The sequence below is a fragment of the Heptranchias perlo genome, chromosome 29, assembly GCF_035084215.1.
Source record: "Heptranchias perlo isolate sHepPer1 chromosome 29, sHepPer1.hap1, whole genome shotgun sequence".
Lineage (NCBI taxonomy): Eukaryota > Metazoa > Chordata > Chondrichthyes > Hexanchiformes > Hexanchidae > Heptranchias > Heptranchias perlo.
The window spans coordinates 9,085,520-9,110,848 of record NC_090353.1 but is presented as its reverse complement, the minus strand read 5'-3'; the positions used below and the strand labels follow the sequence as shown (position 1 = coordinate 9,110,848).

The 25,329-nt window shown below is 41.8% G+C and overlaps 1 protein-coding gene across 1 annotated transcript in view; it reads right to left on the bottom strand.

The window, feature by feature from the left end:
- The window catches only part of LOC137299368 (E3 SUMO-protein ligase PIAS4-like), an 80,331-nt gene that overhangs the window by 42,063 nt on the left and 12,939 nt on the right, over nt 1–25,329 (bottom strand). Inside the window, exon 3 of the mRNA XM_067968062.1 lies at nt 3,014–3,386. Coding sequence (XP_067824163.1) covers nt 3,014–3,386 — 373 coding nt within the window. The remainder of the gene's footprint in view (nt 1–3,013; nt 3,387–25,329) is intronic.

Genomic DNA, 25,329 nt, shown 5'->3' with positions numbered 1-25,329 from the left:
GGGAGTACACAATAAATGGGAGGATACTGAGAGGTGTAGAGGAAAAGAGCAACCATGGAGTGCATGTCCACAGTTCCCTGAAGGTAGCAGGTCAGGTAGATAAGGGTGGTTAAGAAGGCATATGGAATACTTTCCTTTATTAGCCGAGGCATAGAATATAAGAGCAGGGAGGTTATGATAGAACTATATAAAATAATAGTTAGGCCACAGCTTGAGTATTGCGTATAGTTCTGGTCACATTACAGGAAGGATGTAATTGTACTAGAGAGGGTACAGAGGAGATTTACGAGGATGTTGCCAGGACTGGGGAATTTTAGCCATGAGGAAATATTGGATAGGCTGGGGTTGTTTTCTTTGGAACAGAGGAGACTGAGGGGTGATTTAATTGAGGTGTCCAAACTATAAGGGGCCTAGTTAGAGTGGATAGGAAGGACCTATTTCCCTTAGCAGGGAGGTCAATAACCAGGGTGCCTAGGTTTAAGGTAGAAGGATTAGAGGGGAGCTGAGGAAATTTTTTTTCACTCAGAGGCTGGTAGGGGTCTGGAACTCACTGCCTGAACGGGTGGTAGAGGGAGAAACCCTCAACTCATTTAAAAAGTACCTGGATATGCAACTGAAGTGCCATAACCTACAAAGCTACGGACCAAGTGCTGGAAAGTGGGATTAGGCTGGGTGGCTCATTTTTGGCCAGCACGGACAAGGTGGGCCGAATGGCCTCCTTCTCTGCCATAAATTTTCTATGATTCTATGAATTTTAAATACACAGTTTCTCCTCTCTTCCAGGAATTTCAAGAGGGCAGACCTTTTTAATATCTGTCGCTTCTTTAAAATGTCAACTTTCTCATAGAATTTTCCCAACAAACAAAAGCGCCTCTTTTATATTCCTGAGAAGTGTTACCAGGACATCCTGGATTTTGAATATCTTACCTATCAAATTCAAAGGGAACAATCAAATAAAAAGTGAATCAATCACAAAGTATGTATATGTTTGAAAACTGTGCCCTAGAATCCCTCTCAAGCCTGTTACCAGGAAGCCAACAACAAACCTCAACACTATCAGGACAGGCCTGCTGCTAAACTCCCTTTGCACACTGAGTTTTTACTGTAAATTTGTAAATCAAGGTGAGGGATGTTAGTGCTGGAATTTACAATTCTTTCCATTTCAGACAGACAACCAGTGTTAGCAACAAACACTGCCAAGTCAGTTTAGCACAGCTAAATGCAGATAAAGCTTCCTCCACCATATCCAACAATGTGCATAGACCCGATCTCAGAAGGGCATTCCCCACTGCACCAGTGTGACATCTTTTTTCATTTCCCACGTCAGACATCCTTTGGCCTACAAATTAAGGACAGATTTGTCCCCTAGGCCCTTGCCCATTAGGATTGAGACTGCCCAAAGTCATTTCACATAGGATCCTTACAGAGGAAGATACTTTGATTCCATCAGCCTGGGCAGGATTTGAAAGGCCAGGGTTTAACCCACTATACCACCCCAAAAGGTGAAGTTTTAAAGTGGCAACTAACAAAATAACATTAGATAAAAATACATCAATTTTGTCACATTCCTTCCTAAAATCCAGGGAGATAACCACCACTGCCTCATTGATAATTGTCATGTATTTGGGTTTTTACACTAGATACTTATTCCTGAGATCAGCATCACTGTAATGAGTATGTTGCAGGGTCACAGTGCATAAACTGAAAATATTAAAAACTGGCCAAATCTTGGAGATATAGACTAGACCCATCTTTTGTTTCTTTACTTGTCCCATTACCACCCACCTAGCCTTGCACCATCATTCCTTTTGTTATTTAAATCACTCCTGCCCTTCATCCTATCACAGACCTTCCCTTCTGTTCTTTCCTCCCTCCCCACCCCTCTTGCCTGGCTCTGCATTTGCTTAAAAACTATTAAATCTTTCTACCAGTTCTAACAAAAGGTCATCAATCTGAAGTGTTTACTCTGTTTCTTTCTCCACAAATGCTGCCTGACTTGCTGAGTATTTCCAGCATTATTGGTTTTTATTTTAGATTTCCTTCGCCCTGCCACCAATATAAAAATAGAAAAGGTCTTTCAATACTAAAAAAGTTAGTGGCTATGTTCCTAGTCAGATTAATATACATTGAATCATGGAAAATCAGAGTATGCTCAATGTTCATTAACTGAAGGCATGACCACACCAAACCTTGAAAGCCCTACTACTGATGACATATTACTTCCTACCTAGAACCAATGCAGGCTAAAGGCGAGCGCTATATTCCAGTCTACTTTAAAATACTGTAAAATTCTATCAAACAGTACATCCCTTCATGCGTGTTTTAGGTCTTCTACACCATTATAAAAGACAAAAGACAAGTGTTTTGCTATTAAGGCGACCATAAAATAGAGGTACATTAGACCTCAAAATTAGAGCTATGGAACCATTAAAGAGGTAATCAACGATTCAACAAAAAAAAACAAAGTACTTTATTCAGGCACTAATCAAAGAGGCAGGAGACTGGTAGGAACAGGGGTGGGGGGGGTGGGGGGGGGGGGGGGGGGGAGAGCAAGAGTGTTAACTGAAGACCACTGGTTGAAGTGCCCTCACCACGATTGGGCTTGGCTATAATGGTCTCCGTGGTCAAATAATTTGCTATTATCTGTAGTCACACATAAACCTCCAGGGCCCAGCAATTATCAGAGGTCTGCCATCAGCTGTAGAATTCACTTCCTTCAGAAAGGAGGAAAAACAGAGAAAATGTACAATTGCACACTATTTTGATTAGGGGAGAACCTTCACTTAAACTACTGTTTCAATGAACTCACTGGGACACAACCTGAAAATTGAAAACTCAAGCTGTAGTGCTCATTAAGATAACAAAGTATATATTATTCACTTATGCATTAAAGAAGAATTAATTTTGAAAATAATGGCAGTCATACTGCATCTCCATTTTAACATGAGCACTCAAAGGATAGTGGGTGCTTTTGCATAGCCCTGTTCACGAACGAAGAAGATATTAATCGTACCTAGATCCGTAGGTTTCATCAGATCATCTAGTATTTCGTAGAAAGGCAATTTTGTTAATCTCACTTTGGATTTGGTATCGTTTTTTCCCGTATGACAAATTGGAACCGATGTTCTGGCATTCAGGGCTGCTTCTGAAGAATGTAAAGGGAATGTTGGAGCAGGTAGAAGCTGCTGGCACTGTGCATTTGTGGACCTTGAACTGTAGCGTTGAGCATGCAAGTCTTGGATCTTCTTTAAAATCTCTGATGAGCAGTTGGTCCTTACCAGCTGTAATGCCCGTGAGACCAATTCATGTTTCAGCCCACTTTTGTTGCGTCCTGCAAACCCCAAGAGAACCTGAAGCTCAGATACCCTAAAGCCCAGGATCATATTCTTTTGGGGGGGGGGGGGGGGGGAAGAAAGAGGAGGGAAGAAAAAACACCATTAACACAACTAATTAAGGCACTTTAGTTATTGGCACATTGAAGTTATATAGATATATACAAACATGGTACACGATATATAGAGGATGATGCCTTGGTGAATTACAAGTCAGTAAACTGATCAAGGGCTCAGATGACATTAAAAACTCCCAAAACATCTGATGGTATCTAAAAGGAACTGAAACCAGTAAAGAGGCTCATGATTTCAGGACAGTTTTTTAAAAAAGAAAATGGGGTGGGGAGGGGCTATCTTATATGTAGATAATCTTACTTGCAAGTATATACAGTAGCTCTTCACCTCAAATTGCTACTACCAGTACCTCACTCAAGTGTTGTACAACTTACAATGCTCTCTCCAGACAAGCGTGGAAGGACAAATTCTATAATTGTGCAGTTTAAGTAGACAGAAATGTCACATACACACCTTTACTTTTTACTGAAATTCCAGTCACAATACTGAATTAGTCAGATGATCTTAATTTATGTGACATAAGTTAAAGTAGCTAGTACTGCCAAGGGTGATCTCACTTTTATCCAAAACTTTCGCAGTTTCAGTAGGCAACCTTAGTTGCACCAGTACTTGATAGTCATACTTTACAAAGTAGTAATGGAGCTCTAGCTAACAGGAACATCCTGTTTTAATCAAAACAGCAAGAGAAAATGAGATAAATGAAGCATATTCCATGAATAACCAAGGTTTCTTATTGCACAAGTAAACCAAGTATTCAACTTTCAATGTGTACCTTTACATTTGCAGATCACACAAGTGTAAGTGTTTCTAAAAAAATGTTTTAAGGTGATTACTACAGGCATGGAGAAAACTCTGATCGTCCTCATTAGGTCACACTGCCCCTCAAACACTGCACAGCCATCACTTCAATAATAATAAATATTAATGTATTTAATACAATCCCACTACATCATATTTCACAACTGAGTCACAGAACTAGTACCTGCTAAACTTTTAGATTTGCTCCAAACATCTTCAAATGTGACAGCATAGGTGGGGAGCTACACCAGCCACTGCAATTCTGCAGTTGATCAATTTCTGTACAACTGTCACCTAAAGCTGTTCTTTCAGTAAAACAGTCCACAGTGAATTTGAAACATTACAGTTTAAATCAAAATCAGAGAGAAATATACTAAAGAGTCAGTAAGAGTCAGTGATATCCCTCAGATGGGGTCACAGGTTCAAGCCACATTTCAGGACTTCAGCACATAATCAAAGTTGACAGTTCAGTGCAGCACTGAGGGGGTGTTGCATTGTTGCAGCTGCTGTCTTTTGGATGAGATGTTACACCAAGGCTACTCAGGTAGATGAAAAAGATCCCATAACATTATTAAAAGAGTCAGGGAATTCCTGGCCAACATTTACCCCTCAACCTATGCTACCAAAAACAGATTATCTGCTCATTCATCTCATTTGCTGTTTGTGGGACTATTGCTGTGCACAAATAGGCTGCCATGTTTGCTCACATAATGGTGACTACACTTCAAAAAGTAATTCATGGAATCATACAGCATAGAAAGAGACCATTCGGCCCATCATGCCAGAGCTATCCAATTAGTCCCACTTCCCTGCTCTTTCTCCATAGCCCTTCAATTTTTTTCATTTTCAATTATATATCCAATTTCCTTTTGAAAGTTACTATTGAATCTGCTTCCACCACTCTTTCACAGTGCATCCAGATCATAGCAACTCGTTGCATAAAATAAATTCTCCTCTCCCTCCTTGTTCGTTTGTCAATTAATTGACTGAGAAGTATTTGGGATATCTTGAGGGCATAAAACAATGTGATATACAAATGAAAGTTATTTTGTTCTTTCAAAAAAAAATCCCACACACTTACAAGACTAGTTATCCACAGAGATTAGTTGAATAATACATCATAATCTTGTGTGGCAAGTCTCTCTCAATAAATACTAAAAGATATGTTCAGCAAAACCTTAAAAAGATTGTAAACAATTTTACAACACCAAGTTATAGTCCAGCAATTTTATATTTAAAATAAAATTGCTGGACTATAACTTGGTGTTGTAAAATTGTTTACAATTGTCAACCCCAGTCCATCACCGGCATCTCCACATCTTAAAAAGATTGGCATTTGTTAAAGAATTGTTTGCAGCCTCTGTACATTGTAGCACGACATTCCCCGTTTATTGGCACAAAGGTCATACTGACCCTCAGGACATAATCAGTCGCTTTCTTTCCCCCAACCCGAGAAACATAAAAGTATTTGGCGGGAAATTTAAGAACAAAAAAACGGGACTGAGCATGCGCAGTAATTGGCTAAAAGGGGGGGGGGGACCGGCCCGCGCCCCTAAGCATCTTCAGGTAAAACAAGCATTTAAAGCTAAGACCTGGATTTGTTTAAAACCCTATCACCTTCTAGATACGACTGTTAGCTTTCCCACAAGATCCGCCATCCCAGTTACCATATTGGCCCGTCATACAGTTACCTTCGCCGCGCTTTGTTCCGCCATTTTTGTTCCTGTCTCTTCTCTGAGCCCTGCTCTCCCAGTAACCCCCGCGCAGAATCACTCAGCGTGGACCAAGAGGCCAATCACGTAGCGACAATTTATCAAGGGGGGGTGGGGGGGTCCAACGGTCGCAGCCGTTTAAAGGTGAATGCCGTGCTCGAGCCAGCGCGAGTCTGTCGATTCAGTTCAGTTCAGGTCAGGGGGAAAGGGTAAACACCAATACAGCTCCGTTAACGTCAGTCCGTGTACGACACAAGCGTCACAATTTATGCACTCAGGACCGAGATTAAGAAAAGAAGCTTTTCTGGTTCTACAACTTACAGGTCCATTCGATCTTTTCGCTTTCCTTTTTAAATTAATCGATGAATGGTGTGTTCTTTCTATAAATCAGTAGCGTCGAGTTGCCTCCTATCTAGTCTCGCAGCAGGTAATTGATTATTGTGTAGGCTGTCCAGAGGTTTCTAGGAGGTAAAATGGACCCAAAAATATTTTCCACGTACTTCTGTTTCTCGTGATATGGTTACACTAACTAGTTAAATTATTAGGAACTTTGATGAATTTTCATTAGCAAAACCAATCTCCTAACTCAAGTTACGGTATTCTAACCTCTCCTGGTTTTCTGGGCTGGCAAAAGGTAGGAACTGTACAACCGCCCGAGAGCAGCTTGACAGAATGAATAAGAACCTGCTAGAAGTGATTTTAAGTGTGCTGTGAAGTACTGTACCATAATTTAACTAGGAACGTGTTTACTTGCATAGCTTTGAATTGTTACTAACTCCGTCTTTGAATGGGGTGTCTGGAAATTTCTAAAATGTAAAGAAGTCTTTTTTTAATAGAAGCCCATTTTGCCACATATTTTGGTATCTTATGAAGTAGAGTTGTTAATTATTAATGTTGTTAAAAGTTTTGTATTTTTTTTAAAAATCAGCAGCCAAAAAAATACAGCAGAAAGCAAAGCAAACCACATTCCCACTTCATGATTTTGGGCTGCAAAACTATGTACATAATTCTAAGTTTTTGGCCTTGATTTGCTCTCTTAATTTCAAGTCAATTTATTACAATACAAGATGGGTTAATTTGGAGGCATTACAATTAATGTTAGATGTCACAGTAAAGATACTGATCTTTACCATTATTATTGCACAAGATTTAAAATTATAATCAGCTGTACGTTAGTGGGGACTAAGAACAGCAAATGCATGGCTAAAATTCACACACATCTTGGGAGTCTTAAGGGACTCTACCACTTTCCAAGAGAAAATAGCTGCCATTGTGATGAAGTATTATATCATGCTTTAAATATATTTCTGATGGCAATTAAAATAGAATCATGAATAGTGAATCTCCCAGGGTGTTGCTCATGATCAGTCAGAAGTTTTATAAGAACTGGGGTGTTATGCCCAATACTTTTATGAGGGATACCACCTGCATCAGTGGTGGCCCTAGCACCTAGGAGCACCTGGGCAATTAGCCTTGGCATTGGCAGTACTGGTTTGGAGTCAGAGGATCTAGCAGTACTTTTGAGCCGGGTTTAGAATCACTGGGGGGGAGCTTTTGGGAACACTGGAGAGAGAGGTTAACATAAGAAATAAGAGCAGGAGTTGGCAATAAAGCCCCTCGAGCCTGCTCTGCCATTCAATAGGATCATGGCTGATCTTCAACCTGAACTCCACTTTCCTGTCTGATCCCCATATCCCTTGATTCCCTTAGAGTCCAAAAATATTTTGAGGTTTAGAGGAACTCTGGGGCAGCTCCTGGAATCTGGGAGAAATGTCAGTGTGTGGGAGCATTGGAGATAGTCCTGGGATCAGGTAGCTCTGAGAATGTGAGCACTCAGATGGTTGTGGGATCTGAGGAGGGGGGGTGAAAGAGAGTCTGAGGAGTCTGGGGTTGCAGGACTGGGGATGAGGTTTCAGAGCATGGAGACAGAATCTGGAAGTGCTGGGATCTGGTAGTATTAGAGAGGAGCAAGGACTACCAGCCTTTTGGGGCATACAGCTGAGGAAAGTCAGACCCAAACTTCTTTTGACACCAACCTCCCACTGTGTTCCTGCCCATAAGCCTCTTCTCCCAACCATTCCACAGACCCTTTTGTAGTTTCAGGCACTCTTCCCACACCTCACTGCTTTCTCCGTTGTCTGCAATTCCTGTCTTTACTTTCCTGCCTTAAAGCCATCACAAGTTTATTTTCTGTTTCTGTGGTCCTGTTGCGTATAAAGTACATATCAAGAAATTATGCATCTCCAGCTTGTGATTTTGCAGCCAATAAAATTAATAGGCAGAGAGTCACAGGCTGACCTATTGAAATTTCCTTACCAACTCAATAATTTCAACATTCCACACTTGTAAATACTCCCCAAAAATTATGGATTTGAATAACTATCATGTAATGCACATAACTGCAAATCACAGTATATTTTTGTTCGTACATGGCTTGGCTCCTTCCTCCACTGTTGGAGACATCCAAACAAATGTTCACGTATTGATTTAGGCTTCACATTGTTATGATTTTTGAATGCAGCTAATTTTTAAACTCCTTGTGTCTTGAGTGAATTAAAGTAACTTCTCCTGGGATTTCACCTCACAAAGTTTAATCATGCCTGTTCTGATTCCTTTCACTACATTTACTGCTATTCTGAGGTTAAATAAATAATTTTCTTCCGCATTACTACACCCAAGTAAAATGAATAAATTTCTGTGCCTGTGCAAAATAAATAGTTAAATTTCAAGAACCAAATAATTAATCCTCTGGTGCAAAAAATAATTAAAATATGTGGCTGACCTGTGGCTTTAGGCTACTATTTCTCACGTTTCTTTTACTTTGGAATGGTTGCTATTTTCCATTGTAATACATGTTATTTCTTTGCAGTTTTTTTTAATGCTTTCTAACAGATCTGAGGAAAATAAACAATTTTAATTCTTTGATACTAAAAATAATTAAAATGCTGGCCCAAACATTCATGACTTTAGGTTACTATCTGTCACTTTAAAAGGTCTGTTTTCCAAATGATCTGCTGAGTGAAAAACAATTAATTTAATCCTCTGATCCCTAAAATAATGAATTAAAATATTATGCTCAGCCTGTTGCTTTATGCTACTATTGGACACAGACAGCTAATGTTATTCTTATTTCAGTATCGACTAAAATAATGTAATTGATGTGAGGATTAAATCTGGGGATTACCTTTACGATAATCTAGTAAACAGCAGCCAATGAGATTCAGAAGAGAAATATCCCGCCGAAACAACTTCCCTAACTTTTTTTGGAAGTGTCATTCCAAGTGGATTGTGGAAAGCCCTGCAATATGTTGTTTGGCATGGATTCACGTGAAAAGCTACTAGATAAACTAAAAGTATTAGAGATTCAGAGTGTAACGTGAGAATCGATTACAAAGCATATGTACTTATTAGGGGTTATGTCAGAATGGGTGATCAGTGTTTGGATCCCTACTGTTTCTAATTTATATTAACAACTTGGATTCAGAAATTAAATGCAAATTGATCAAATTTGCAGATGGTAACAAACTAGGGAGGGCAGTTGATTCTGAGGAGACAGCTCAGGAACTACAAAATGAGTTGAACAAAATATCTAAGTGAGCAGAACAATGGCAGAAAATAAGTATTCCATAAATGGTGCCAAAATAGCTAAGAGTAAACTTTAAAAGGTCCTAGGCAGGGTGTCCACGGTTCATGGGCTCGATATTGCCAGGGCTGCGGGTTCGTGGCGGGGGGGCTACTGGGCACGTGGGTAATGCGCCTGGCGAAATCAGTCTGCCCCGCGCGCGATCGCAGCTTAATTGGATCCACTTACCTGGTCTTCCGGGTTCCCCACTGCTGATCTGCGCGTCAGGCGGACTGCGCATGCGCAGTAAGGTCTGTCAGCTGGAGGAGCTCTATTTAAAGGGGTAGTCCTCCACTGACAGATGCTGCAACAAATAGGAAAAAAATACAGCATGGAGCAGCCCAGGGGGAAGGCTGCTCCCAGGTTTAATGATGCCTCACTACAGGTATCATTAGATGGGGTGAGGAGGAGAGGGAGGACAGAGATCTCCCCCCCTCCCCCCCCCCCCCCCCCCCGCCCCCGGCAGGCGGGAGGAAACGGCCTGCCTCTGCCACCAGGAAGGCCTGGCTCGAGGTGGCAGAGGAGGTCACCTGCACCCAGCAACATATCGCCCACCTGCATACAGTGCAGGACGTGCTGCAATGACCTAAGTAGGTCAGCCAAAGTGAGTACACTTACTCATTCCCCTACACTCCGTCTGCCACATCACCGTCCCCACCCCACATCTCCTTCTGCACTGCCAACACTACTCTGTCACATCACCCCTCACACCCACTCAAACCTCATCCTCATCTTACCTGCACTTACTCACCTCGCCAGTACTCATCCCGCCACTACCACTCAACCCAATCCTCATACAATCTCATGGCTCTATCTCATACTCACCCTCTCATGCATCTCTTTCACAGTCAGCCTCACTCAACCTGCCACTACCTGTGCTGCAGCCACAGGGCATGCATCACATATGTGCAGTGGGCAGCGTAAGGCAAACGTGTTGTGAGCATGAAGGGGATGCACAAGGGTGTTTGAGGGTTTGTCATGGTTTTTACTTATATTTAATTTCTGATCAACTCACATCCATATTATATTGGCACCACTACTGCCACATCTTTGCGAATCTTGTCTGGTTTGTGCAATAATGCCCTTTCCTGAGGATCACAATGAAGACCCACACCAGATGCCACCCATTGTGTCACTGCAAAGTGGGTGTAGATGTATTTGCAGGGCTCTTTTGTGCAGACGACTGAGAGACGCCGGTGACGTCCCCGGTGGCACACTGGAAGGATGTGGAGAAGTTGTTGAGGGCAGTGGTGCCTTTGACAGCGACAGGTAAGAAGATGGTGCTCGGGCCAGCCGGGAGCAGCTCGGTATGAAGAAGGCTGCAGATGTCCACGACTACATGTCGAGTGACTCTGAGCCTCCGTGTGCACTGCTGCTCAGAGAGGTCCAGGAGGCTGAGCCTCGGTCTGTGGACCCTGTGGCGAGGGTAGTGCCCCCTGCGACGCATCTCTCTCTGCGGTTGCCCTCCCTCCTGCTGTGCAGGTGGATGTGTCACAGCACTGTTGTGGAGCTCCACGTGTCAGAGGTGGACAGCTTGGCCGGCGAGGCTGGTGATGCTGTTCGCCCTCCGAGGAGGTCATGGCTGCAGCTACGGTGGCCCCCATCCGGAAGATGTACATCTGAGGGGGTCCGCAAGGTAGGTACATGTCTCTGGACCCCGGGGTAAGTGTGCAAGTTGGTGAATTTGATTGCCAGGAGGAGGGTGGTGGAGGCCAAACTTTGTCCCAAGTGACAGATTGGCCTCCTGCAATGAGTGAGGGTCTCCTCCCCCCCCCCCCCCCCAGCTGTCAAATGGACCTTTGCAGCTGCCACAGGCTGATAGCTGCAACACGTCCATTTCAACTGGGAGTGTTTCCCCCAGTATGGGAAACAGTCCCAGTTGTTTCTAAAATCCCACCCCTCCTGACATATTCCCTTAATCAGGTCTGTTAATGACCTGAAATACCAAGGTAAATACTCTCAAGTGGCACCCCGCTGGCTTTAATTGCCTGCGGGAGTCCCACATGCGGGGGCTGCGCGCGCACGTCGGCGCGTCTGTGGGGAACCTGGAAGTGGGTGGGTTGGAGCCGGGCTCCCGACCCGCTTCGGGATTCCCCGATTTTCAGAGCCCCCCCCCCCCCCCCCCGCCAGGAACGCACCCGATAGCGGGTGCTAAAATAGAGCCCCTTGACTTTGTGGGCCACATAGGTACAGATGGAGCTTGGAAGCCCCATATATCTGAAGTTGCCGATACTAACAGATCTCTTTGTCGTTAGGATTTATCCACCAATGAAACAACAGTGCTAAATAGAGCTCTTTCCAAACCTCCAGACCAATAAAGCTCAACAGGATTAAGTGGCAGTCAATAAATAAAAGAGCAAATAGGACTAAGTGGCCAGGGCTCCAAAGGCATTGGTCGAGCTCTGAGGCTGTAGGTTGGACACACTTGATTTGCAGCATCATCACTGGTGGGAGGGTGTAATTACAGTGTTACAAGTTTTCATAGATAGTTTCCATTATAAATGTGGGCACAGGAATTTATAATGGAAATATAAAAATAAGAACAGAATTTATAACTTTAAAATGGGAACTGAATTACTTCTGCTAACCTGATCCAATTATTCCCAGCCTTCTAACTTCGCTTCACCTAAAGACTATACAAATTTTAACTCCCCATGTTCAACACCACAGGAGATCAACTAGTAGGAATATAAAAATAAGGACAGATGTATGACATTAAAATGGGGATTGAATTACATCTGCCACTCTAAGCCCATTGTCCCCAGCTCTATAACTGCACTTCACCTGAAATCTACATTTGGTCTTGACTCCAAGTGGGAGGCTGATTTATAACATTAATAATCTAACATCTGTATGCATTCCATTATAAAGTCCTACATCCATATTTACGAAGAAAATTGCCAATGTAAACTTTGTTATGCTCTAATTACACCCTCCTAGCCTCAGTTTTGCAACTCCCAGCTCCTCAGCCTGTAATGCAGAGAAACTCCTGGTTCTAACCTACTCTACCTTGGGCTACTATCTTACTTTAAAATATCTGGTGGGCTATACAACTGTTTTTTTGTGATTTCCCAAGTTGTCCTAAGTTTTGCTATTATTGAAAATGGGTGTGATTTTCATTGTGTAAATGGTTGTGGATTTTAAAATGGGGATTAAATAACGTCTACACCTGGTTCAATTATTCCCCCATCCTCTATCTCATCAAAAGGCTAGACTTGGCCTTGGCGCTCCATGGAGAATGCCATGGGAGATCAACTAATGAATGGCTGTTAGGAGAAGCAGCCTATCCTCTGCATTCATGGCTGCTGAGTCCACTAAGAAAGAGTAGAGGAGTGCCTTGGGCTGGAAGCCTGAGTATTTATCTTTGCAGTTCCACATCCGTTACTTTCTGCTCCAGTAAAGGTGTACCACCCAGCTTGAGCAAATTGAAAGAGCGTGCACAAAACAGCAACAGTTGTACACCATGCTTAAAATGGTACTTCCCAGAGGAGCAGCAGTTCTCAACTTAGATTTGTGCCATAGCCAATGACCCACAAAAGAAAGAAGACAAATTGAGCAATACAATTAGTTTCACCTTCGTCCTGACACCAGAAAACGTTTTCTTCTTTTGCATGTACAAGGGAGCTGGGTGACTACATTGTCTCGCTTCATACAGCTGGCATCTGGGCCTTTACTGAGTCTTTAGCCCCAAATTGGGCCACCGTCCTTTGTACCTCCTGCAGCAGAACTTTCAATTAGAAAATAAGAAATAGGAACAGGAGTAGGCCATACGGCCCCTCAAGCCTGCTCCGCCATTCAACAAGATCATGGCTGATCTACCTCAACTCCATGTTCCCACCCTGTCCCCGTATCTCTTGATTCCTTTAGTGTCCAAAAATTTATCGATCTCAGTCTTGAATATACTTAATGACTGAGCATCCACAGCCCTCTGGGGTAGAGAATGCCAAAGATTCACAACCCCCGAGTGAGGAAATTTTTCTTCAGCTTGGTCCTAAATGGCTGACCCATTATCTTGAGACTATGTCCCTAGTTCTAGACTCTCCAGCCAGGGGAAACAGCCTCTTGGCATCTACCCTGTCAAGCCCTCTAAGAATTTTATATGTTTTAATGAGATCACCTCTCATTCTTCCTAACTCCAGAGAATATAGGCCCATTCTACTCACTCTCTCCTCATAGGACAACCCTCTCATCCCAGGAATCACTCCAGTGAAACTTTTGCACCCCCTCTAAGTATATCCTTCCTTAGGTAAGGAGACCAAAACTGTACACAGTACTCCAGGTGTGGTCTCACCAGAGCCTTATATAATTGCAGCGAGACCTCCTTACTCCAACCCACTTGCAATAAAGGCTAACGTACCATTTGCCTTCCTAATTGCTTGCTGTACCTGCATGTTAACTTTCTGTGATTTGTGTACAAAGACACCCAAATCCCTCTGACTACCAATATTTCTTACTCTATCACCTTTTAAAAAAAATATTCTGCTTTTCTATTCTTCCTACCAAACTGGATAATTTCACATTTCCCCATGTAATACCCCATCTGCCACCTTCTCGCCCACTCACTTATCCTGCTATATCTCTTTGCGTCCTCCTCACAGCTTACTTTTCCACCTAGCTTTGTATCGTTAGCAAACTTGGATACATTACACTCGGTCCCCTCATCTAAGTCATTGATATATATTGTAAACAGCTGAGGCCCAAGCACTGATCCTTGCGGCACCCCACTAGTTAGCAACTGCCAACCTGATAATGACCTGTTTATTCCTACTCTCTTTTCTGTCCGTTAACCAATCCTCAATCCATGCTAATATATTATCCCCAATCTCATGAGCCCTAATTTTGTGTAACAACCTCTTGCGTGGCACCTTATCGAATGCCATGTGAAAATCTAAATATACAACATCCACTGGTTTCCCCCTTATCTACACCCTCAAAAAATTCTAATAGATTTGTCAAACACGATTTCCCTTTCATAAAACCATGTTGACTCTGCCTAATCGTATTATGATTTTCTAAGTGCCCTGTTACTACATCCTTGATAACAGATTCGAGCATTTTCCCTACTATTGATGTCAGGCTAACTTGCCTATAGTTCCCTGTTTCTTGAATAGCGGGGTTACATTTGCTACCTTCCAAACCATGGGGCCCGTTCTAGAATCTAGAGACTTCTGGAAGATCAAAACCAATTCATCTACTATCTCTGCAGCCACCTCTTTTGAAACCTTAGGATGTAGGCTATCAGGTCCATGGATTTGTCGGCTTTTAATCCCATTAATTTCTCCAGTACTTTTTCTTTACTAATCTTAATTACTTTAAGTTCCTCACTTTCATTAGACCCTTGATTCCTCACTATTTCTGGTATTTTTAGTGTCTTCTACTGTGAAGACAGATACAAAATATTTGTTTAACATCTCTGTCATTTCCTTATTCCCCATTATAATTTCTTCTGTCTCTGCTTCTAAGGGACCCACATTTACTTTCGCTAATCTCTTCCTTTTTACATACTTGTAGAAGCTCTTACAATCTGTTATTATATTTCTTGCTAGTTCACTCTCATTCAATTTTCTCCCTCTTTTTATCAATTTCTTGTTCATCCTTTGGGAGGGTTTTAGAAATCAGCAACCATCAGGATTCTACTCTTTTTGGCATCATTGTAAGCCTCTTTTAATCTAATACTGTCCTTAACTTCTCTAGTTAGCCACGGTTGGATCACTTTTCCCATGAAGTTTTTATTCCTCAAGGGAATGTATATTCACTGAGAATTATGAATTATTTCTTTAAATGTTTGCCATTGCTTATCTACTGTCATATCTTTTAATCTAATTTCTCAATCTACCTTAGTAATCTCGCCCCCATACCTAGATAATTGACTTTGTTTAAATTTATGACCCTAGTTTTGGACTTAACTAAGTCACTCTCAAACTCTATGAAATTCATTATCATACGATCGTTCTTCCCCAGAGGATCCTTAACTATAAGATTACTAATTAACCCTGTCTTATTACACAATACTAGATCTAAACTAGCCTGTTCCCTAGTTGGTTCCTTGACATATATTTTCAAAAAGGAATTGGATAAATACTTGAAGGGAGAAAAAAATTGCAGGGCTATAGGGAAAGAGTGGGGGAGTGGGACTAACTGGATTGCTCTTACAAAGAGCCGGCATGGGCTAAATGGCCTCCTTCTGTGCTGTAACCATTCTATTATATTTTTCTAGAAAACTGTCGAATGAATTCTATTAACTCATCCTCCAAACTACTTTTGCCAATTTGGTTTGCCCAGTCTATGTGAAGATTAAAGTCCCCTACTATTATTGCGTTACTCTTGTTACATGCTCCTCTAATTTCCTGATTTATACTCTGTCCAACACTATAACTACTGTTGGGGGGCCTGTAAACAACTCCTACCAGTGTTTTCTGCCCCTTGTTATTGCTTAGCTCCACCCATACTGATTGTACATCCTTATTTTTTTTCTGAGCTAAGATCCTTTCTCATTACTTTCTTTATCTCATTCTTTATCATCAGGGCTACCTCCTCTCCTTTTTCATTTTGCCTATCTTTTCTAAAAGTCAAGTACCCTGGAATATTTGGTTCCCAAACTTGGTCACCCTGCAACCACATCTCTAATGGCTACTAGATCAAACCCATTTATCTCTCTTTGTGCCATTAATTCATCTATCTTGTTACGAATGCTTTGTGCATTCAGATATAGTGCCTTTAATTTTAACTTTTTCCTATTTTTCCCTGATGTGACCATAGCCACTAATGCCCTATTACCTTTATTAAACTTTCTGACCCTCCTGACACACTCTGCTTGTCTTTATCCAAATTGCTACTGTGCTCTACAGCTCTACAATTCTTCAGTATCAAAAGTAACAGTACAGACCACATCTCTTCACTGTGCTATTATAATCAATTAGGCAACCTTTCTGTCCCCCACCACAACTTCCTCTTTTTTGGCAAGCTGCAGCCCTTTAAGAGCTGCTGCTATGTCAGATTTTGTGAGCGCCAGCCAAGTATGCTGTAGGCCAAACTCTCTCGGCAAGCTTTTCTTTTGTCTATAGCCTATTCAAAATAGACAGTGGAGCTTGCAGTTCAAAATTGGTTGAAGCCTATGGTTTGTGTCAGCACAACCCCTTTGTTGCTGGAAATATAAAATGGTGCGTTACATACCTGTAATATATTAAAAGTTTTATGTATTACATGCAATTCCTGTACATATAAACCTTGATTCACGTATCATGAGTTTTGAGTAGTTCTTTATATGTCTATTTATAAGTTGTCAACGTTTTGCCATTACACTTTGTTGATTGCCTCAAAGTTAAACAGCAGCAAATCAGAATTTTAAGAGGCAAGGAATGTACAAATCAAAACTGAAGAAAGCAGCTTGAAAACTCCTGATGAAAAATTACTAACAACCTCTGAAAACAACCAGTTCTAAATGAACAGCAGAAAGAACCTCCCAATTAAAAAAATATATATATTTTTAAAGAGAACCAATCAAGTCATAGAATGATACAAGAGACCATTTGGCTCATCCTGCCTGTGCCGGCTCTTTAAAAGAGCTATCCAACTAGTCCCACTCCCCTGCTCTTTCCTCGTAGCCCTGTAAATGTTTTCCCTTCAAGTAATTATCCAATTTCCTTTTTGAAAGTTACTATTGAATCTGCTTCCACCACCCTTTCAAGCAGTGCATTCCAGATCACAACAACTCATTGCATTTTTAAAAAATGGCCTCCTGTCACCTCTGGTTCATTTGCCAATCACCGTAAATCTGTGTCCTCTGATTGCCGACCCTTCTGCCACTGGGAACAGTTTCTCCTTATTTGCTCTATCAAAACTGTTCACGTACTGTATCAAATCTCCTCTAAACCTTCTCTGCACCAGTCTCCACATAACTGAAGTCCCTCATCCCTGGTACCATTCTAGTAAATACTCTCTGCACCCTCCCCAAGGTTCTGACATCTTTCCTAAAGTGTGGTTCCCAGAATTGGACACAATACTCCAGCAGAGGCCTAACCAGTGATTTCTAAAGGTTTAGCATAACCTCCTTGCTTTTGTACTCTATGCCTCTATTAATAAAGCCAAGGATCCCATATGCTTTTTTTTTAACAACTCTCTCAACTTGTCCTGCCACTGTCAAAGATTTGTGTACATAGATCCTCAGGTCTCTCTGTTCCTGCACCTCCTTTAAAATTGTACCATTTAGTTTGTATTTCCTCTCCTTAGTCTTCCTGCCAACATGTATCACTTCACACTTCTCTGCATTAAATTTCATCTGCCATATGCCTGCCCGTTTCACCAGTCTATGTTCCCCTGAAGTCTGTTACAATCCTCCTCATTGTTTACTACATTTCTGAGTTTTGTGTCATTTGCAAACTTTGAAATTGTGCCCTGTATACCCAAGTCCAGGTCATTAATATACATCAAAAAGAGCAGTGGTCCTAATACTGACCCATGGGGAACACCACTGTATACTTTCCTCCAGTCTGAAAAACAACAGTCTAAAACATCACTCAATGTTTTGTGGAAAAAAAGCTGTCTGCCATTTTTTGTCAGTAATTGAAATTTCTAATATCTAAAATAAGGTTATCACCAAAATAAAAAAAACTTTTAAAAATTACATATTTAACAATACTATGATTAAATTTATCTACTGAATTTTTCTTTTGTGTTATTTATCCTTTTAAAAGTTTTAACTAAAGGTATTAGCCTTTCTTAAAGCCTAGGCTTTGACTTGATGTTCTGTCAGCTGAAGGCAGATGCTACAGTCTCAGCATGTGCAGTATGCACAATTTCCCAATATAGATCAGTAGCATTTAGTCAGACCACTTGTTGGAGTAGTTTTCTTCAGCTTCTAACAGTATCTGTTCAGTTGTTTTTAAAAATTATTTGAAGAAAAACTAGAGGTCTCGTTTTAAAAGCTTCATTCAGGTAAAGTTTATATTGAGTCCTTTTTTAAAACATATATGTATTTTGTGTATGAGAGATGAAAAAACAATGCCCCATTTCACATTTGACCTCTTACTGATTACACACCTATTATGGCTTTTGTGTTTAAATTATGTACATTCTATTATGTATTTTTCTTAGTGCAAGAGTCAAATTTTGTTTCTGTCCAGAACAGTTCATGTGTGTTTGAAAAGGATCTGAATGCAAACTAGACAATGAATGAGTAGTTTTTCAATTCCACTTTTAAATAAAAACTTTTTATTTTTTACTTCAAAGTCTATCAGTCTGAGAGATAGGTACAGTGTCTTTCCTCATCCTAATTCGCATTCTCTTTAAACAAATGAGTTAGATTTTAAATGCTTCTCAAGCAGACAGCATCATTTGTGTTTTGCGGAGAGTTAGAAAACTTGTCAATCTACCGTAGCATTAGGGTGAAGTAGGGTTAGAGGCAGGGGGAAATCACTCGTCCAGGGCATGCAGACATAATTCAGTTCCCATTTTCAAGTTATAAATTCTGCCCTTATTTTTACATATTTCTATTATAAATTTCTATGTCCACATTTATAATGGAAACTACCTATGTAAATCTATTGCACTGTATTACACCTGCAAATGATGGTGCTGCAGTGCCTCCAATGTGAGAAGTTCTAATTACATCATGACAAGTTTACATTGGCAGACATAGTAATTTACAGTGGATAAAGTTGACAGAAAGTGTGCACATATTTAAGATGTAAAATTCTAATTTGTGAGAACTAAGACAGATAGCTGAAAGGCACAGACATGGAGAGAAGCAGACAGAAATGTGCAAGATCCAATCGCCACCCCTCCCCTGAATTTCTAATCATTGGCACCCAGCCCCATTCCCTGAACTGAGATTTCACAGAAAAAATCTGCTAAAAAGCAGCCCCTCCTGTGCCCTTTGCCCCCCTCCTCTCTCATTTCCATTCCCCTCTCTCCATCTTCATTTTCCCTCACTCCTCACCCTCCTCCTCTTCCCTGTTCTCTCCACCTGTTTCCTCTCTTCCCTCCCTCCATTTGCCTCCTCCCCTTCCCCTCCTATCTGCGTCTTCCTCCCTCCCCAGACATTGGTTCCATTATCCCCCATCCTCCAATCTTGCTTGACCTGAAAAATTTGATTTGTTTATGATTAGTCATGTGCAACACCATGGCAGATTAACTAGTAGGGTATTAAAATGATGATTTATCCAATTTAATTTAATCAATGTATATTATATTGATAGTTATATATTTAATAATCAATTTCAAACAGATTTAAAAACAGTGTCCTAAAAGTGTAAGCGTGTGTGTGTGTGATTTTTGTTTGGCAAGCAGTAATGAGGTACAATGGGGAGAGCAGTCAGGGCTAGAGGCCTGATCTAGGACCACTCCTGGAGGAAAGAAGCAGAGACAAGCAGGGAGCAGCAAGTGGGTCTGGGAAGCCTGAACTGGTAGCATTCTTGGAGATGGAAGTGGACAGACCCAAACTGGAAGGCAGTGGGGGCAAGTGGCAACCAGGCTGGAGGCCTGAACTTGAAGAGACTGGGAGAAAGCCAGCGAAGGGGGTCTCAGGCACAAACCTGGAAGAGTTTAATAGGCAGTGAGGCCACAATGGGCTTTCAATTGGGCAGGAGAAAAATCAATCCAATGTAGTGTGAAAGACTTCATAAAGAAGAAGAAAATGAAGGAAGCAGGATTTCTGTTTTAATCCAATACAATATAATACATGAAACAATTAATATACAGTAGTTGTTCTGAACCTACCTTTACCCAGTCAGGAGGCTACAGTGCTAACTGTGCTTTGGGGATATGGAGACTTTTCAGCCTCATCTGGTGGTACAGGTGGACCTGCTAATTGAAAGTGACTGATAGCTAATTGCTATAGAGCCATAGAAGTTTTGGGTGCAGCAGGAAGCCATTCAGCCCATTATATATGCGCCCTTTGTAACAGCAATCCAAAACTAATTACACTTCCATATGCTCCACCAGAGCCCAGTATCTTCCTCTGCTTCAAATATTTATCCAATTTTCTCTTAAGGTGCAGTGGTTTCTCCCTCAACCACTCCCTGCTGCAAAGCATTCAACAACCTTCTGCGTAAAGAAATTTCTTCAAACGTATCTCCTCACTCTTAGTGACAATTTTAAATTGTTGACTCCCCAACCAGAAGAAATAATCTTTCCCTATTCACTCTATCAAAATCGATTATAATTTAAAAAAGACACTATGAAATTGCTTCTTAACACTCTCTGCTCCAGTGGAAATAGTCCGGATACCTCAAGTCTCCCCCATAACTATAGTTCCCATCCCTGGCATCATCCTACATACTCAATGGCTTTAATGTCCTTTCCATAATGGGGCACCTAGAATATAATGAGGCACCTGAGAATATCTAGTGCAGTCTCAGAATTTGTAACAAAGATGTGTATCTATCTTTAAAATGGAGCTTGCAACACATTTACTGATTTTAACATATTTTTGGTTGTTCTCCCATGGCTTTGCAGATAGTGAGTCTAGAAACATAGAAAATAGGAGCAGGAGTAGGCCATTCGGCCCCTCGAGCCTGCTCCGCTATTCAATATGATCATGGCTGATCTTCTACCTCAATACCATATTCCCGCTCTCTCCCCATACCCCTTGATGCCTTTTGTGTCTAGAAATCTATCTAGATCCTTCTTAAATATATTCAGTGACTTGGCCTCCACAGCCTTCTGTGGTAGAGAATTCCACATGTTCACCACCCTCTGAGTGAAGAAATTTCTCCTCATCTCAGTCCTAAATGTCCTAACCCGTATCCTGAGACTGTGATCCCTTGTTCTGGACCCCCCAGCCAGGGAAAACATCCTCCCTGCATCCAGTCTGTCTAGCCCTGTCAGAATTTTATACGTTTCAATAAGATCCTCTCATTCTTCTAAACTCGAGTGAATACAGGCCAAGTCAACCCAATCTCTCCTCATACGACAATCCTGCCATCCCAGGAATCAGTCTGGTGAACCTTCGCTGCACTCCCTCTATGGCAAGTATATCTTTTCTTAGGTAAGGAGACCAAAACTGCACACGATACTCCAGGTGTGGTCTCACCAAGGCCCTGTATAACCGCAGTAAGACATCCTTGCTCCTATACTCAAATCCTCTTGCAATGAGGGCCAACATACCTAGTCATACCGAGCACAAAGGAAGATGGTAGTGGTTGTTGGAGGCCAATCATCTCAGCCCCAGGGCATTGCTGCGGAGTTCCTCAGGGCAGTGTCCTAGGCCCAACCATCTTCAGCTGCTTCATCAATGACCTTCCCTCCATCATAAGGTCAGAAATGGGGATGTTCGCTGATGATTGCACAGTGTTCAGTTCCATTCGCAACCCCTCAAATAATGAAGCAGTCTGAGCCCGCATGCAGCAAGACCTGGACAACATCCAAGCTTGGGCTCATAAGTGGCAAGTAACATTCGTGCCAAACAAGTGCCAGGCAATGACCATCTCCAACAAGAGAGAGTCTAACCACCTCCCCATGACATTCAACGGCATTACCATCGCCAAATCCCCCACCATCAACATCCTGGGGGTCACCATTGACCAGAAACTTAACTGGACCAGCCATATAAATACTGTGGCTACAAGAGCAGGTCAGAGGCTGGGTATTCTGCGGCGAGTGACTCACCTCCTGACTTCCCAAAGCCTTTCCACCATCTACAAGGCACAAGTCAGGAGTGTGATGGAATACTCTCCACTTGCTTGGATGAGTGCAGCTCCAACAACACTCAAGAAGCTCGACACCATCCAGGACAAAGCAGCCCGCTTCATTGGCACCCCATCCACCACCCTAAACATTCACTCCCTTCACCACTGGCGCACAGTGGCTGCAGTGTGTACCATCCACAGGATGCACTGCAGCAACTCGCCAAGGCTTCTTCGACAGCACCTCCCAAACCGGCGACTTCTACCACCTAAAAGGACAAGAGCAGCAGGCACATGGGAACAACACCACCTGCACGTTCCCTTCCAAGTCACACACCGTTCCGACTTGGAAATATATCGCCGTTCCTTCATCGTTGCTGGGTCAAAATCCTGGAATTCCCTTCCTAACAGCACAGTGGGAGAACCGTCACCACATGGACTGCAGCGGTTCAAGAAGGCGGCTCACCACCACCTTCTCAAGGGCAATTAGGGATGGGCAATAAATGCTGGCCTCGCCAGCGACGCCCACATCCCATGAACGAATTTTAAAAAAACATACCATTTACCTTCCTAACTGCTTGCTGCACCTGCACGTTTGCTTTCAGAGACCGAGGTCCCTTTTGTACATTAACATTTCCCAAATCTACCACCATTTAAATAATACTCTGCCTTTCTGTTTTTCCTTCCGACGTGGATAACTTCACATTTATCCACGTTATACTGCATCTGCCATGTATTTGCCCACTCGCTCAAATTGTCTAAATCGCCTTGAAGCCTCTTTGCATCCTTCTCACAACTCACAATCCCACCTAGTTTTGTGTCCTCAGCAAACTTGGAAATATTACATTTGGTTCCCCCATCCAAATCATTGATATATATTGTGAATAGCTGGGGCCCAAGCACCGATCCCTGCGGTACCCCACTAGTCACTGCCTGCCACCCCGAAAAAGACCCATTTATTCCTACTCTCAAGACTAAATGTAGTGCTCAAGTGACGTGTGATTAGAGGACAGGAAATAATTGGACCTAGGCATACAAATATAATTCAGTTCCCATTTTAAAGTCATGCATTCAGCCCTTATTTTTACATATTTCCATTACAAATTCCTATGTCCACATTTATAATGGAAACTGCCTATGTACTTATCACACTGTATAACACCCTCCCGCCAGTGGTGATGTATATAGGGTGCAATTACAGCATGATATGTTTATAATGGAAAACGTTGACAGGAAATGCGCACAGATACAACATTTTAAATATTATTAGTCAAACTTCCGTGGCATTGCACACGGGTATCAAAACCAAGTATAGTCTTCAGGTGAAGCAGGATTAGAGGCCGGGATATAATTAGACCAGGACATGCAGACTTAGACCAGTCCCCATTTTAAACTCTCATATTCTGTCCTTATTTTTATATTTTCCATTGTAAATTCTATGTCAATTTTTTTAAAATGGAAACTGTATGTAAACTTGTCACATTGTAATTACAACCTCCTGCCAGTGGTGGCACTGCAACACCTTCACTACCAGGAAGGTGTAAGTATAGCCTGACTCCATTATAAATGTAGATATAGGAATTTGTAATGGAAAGAGTTGACAAAGTGCACACAGATACAATACTTTTAATATATCACTAGTCGATTTCCCAAGGCTTTGCACACAATATGTCAGAATATGCCTCTCTCCTTTCTGTCTATGCTGTCTTGGTCTTACTGTTCTATTCTCTGCCTCTTCTTTGGTTCTTTCTGTCTTTCTCTTCTCTTAACTCTTATTTTTGCTTCTCTCTTTTTCTTCTTTCCTTTTCAGTTGGGTAGTGCTGGGCAGTATGTTGGGGAAAGAAGCCACCAACTGCTGCAGGCTGCATTTGGGGTGGAGGTTGTGGGGAAAATGTGGTTCTCAGCTGCTCCACTCCCATTCCCTCCTCCAATTACTTGAGCTTCCTCCACCTCCTTATTCCCATTGTGTCCCTCACCCCATCACCTTTCCACTATCATTTCCCCTTCCTACCACACCCTCATTCCAATCATTACCCCTACCTCTTCCTCTTAGCTACCTGCTGAGCCTCTTTAGCTTTGCCTCCCCCATGCTCTGTTGATGCTCACCTCAGTCTTAATCATTCAGTTTCCCTATCTCCCCATGCTTCCCCCAAGGGCAGGCGGCGAGTGGCCAGAGGTCCCCTCACCGTCAGCCAGTTTCCCTCCCCTCCCACCCTACCTTCCTGTCTGTTTCGCTCACAGACTTTGTTTGCTTTCAAAATTCAACTTTAAAAAAAAAAGTCAAACTAGAATGAGGAAAGAAACTGCCTGTCTGCCCTGCTCTCTGTTTCTTTCTCTGTCTTTCTCACAGGTATATTAGAAATTAAAATTTCCATCTTTGGTGTAAGTCACTAGAATTCTAACTGTCAACAAAACAGGTGAGGTAATTAGCTAGCTTTAAAATTCAACTAATTTTTTAAAATCGAAGTAACATTACATTAAGACAGACTCTTTCTCAAATCCCCCCCACCCCACCTCAGTTGCACTCTCACTTTCTAAAGTTTATAGATCACAAAACAAAGGCTACAACAGAGTGTATTCAGAGCAGTCAATTTTCTCACACACACACAAACCTTTTTTTAAATAAAAACAGTACTAATTTTACCGTAGTAAAGATTTTGAAATTTGTCCTCCTGCAGTTCTTCAAAAAAATTTGAAAAACTTGAGCAGAAGCTGAAGAAAAAATATTCTGCAGTACAGCTGACTGAACAGTACTGATGCATTCTGGGAACACTGCACATTTTCAGATTGCACAATCCAAATTCAGCTCACAGCGTCATAGCTCTGGGCAAAGGTATCAAGTCTTAAGTCCAAGCTTTTTGGGAGAGGCTGAGGTGTTCAAGGAAAAACTTTAATGAAGGCATTAAAAGACAATTCAATGGATAAATTTAATCATGTTATTGTGAAATAAGTAACTGACTTTTTTAACATTTTGTTAAACCGTTATTTTAGATATTATAAATTGGGGAAAGCATTTTGAGAACTATGGGAAGCTGGTAGCTGGATTGCACAACCTGGTGGCCAAATTGTGCAGTTTGAGTGATGAGATTACATAGGCAAAGTCCATAATAAACGTGGACAAAAGAATTTATAATAGGGGAAAAAGTTGACCAAAAAAAGTGCTACAA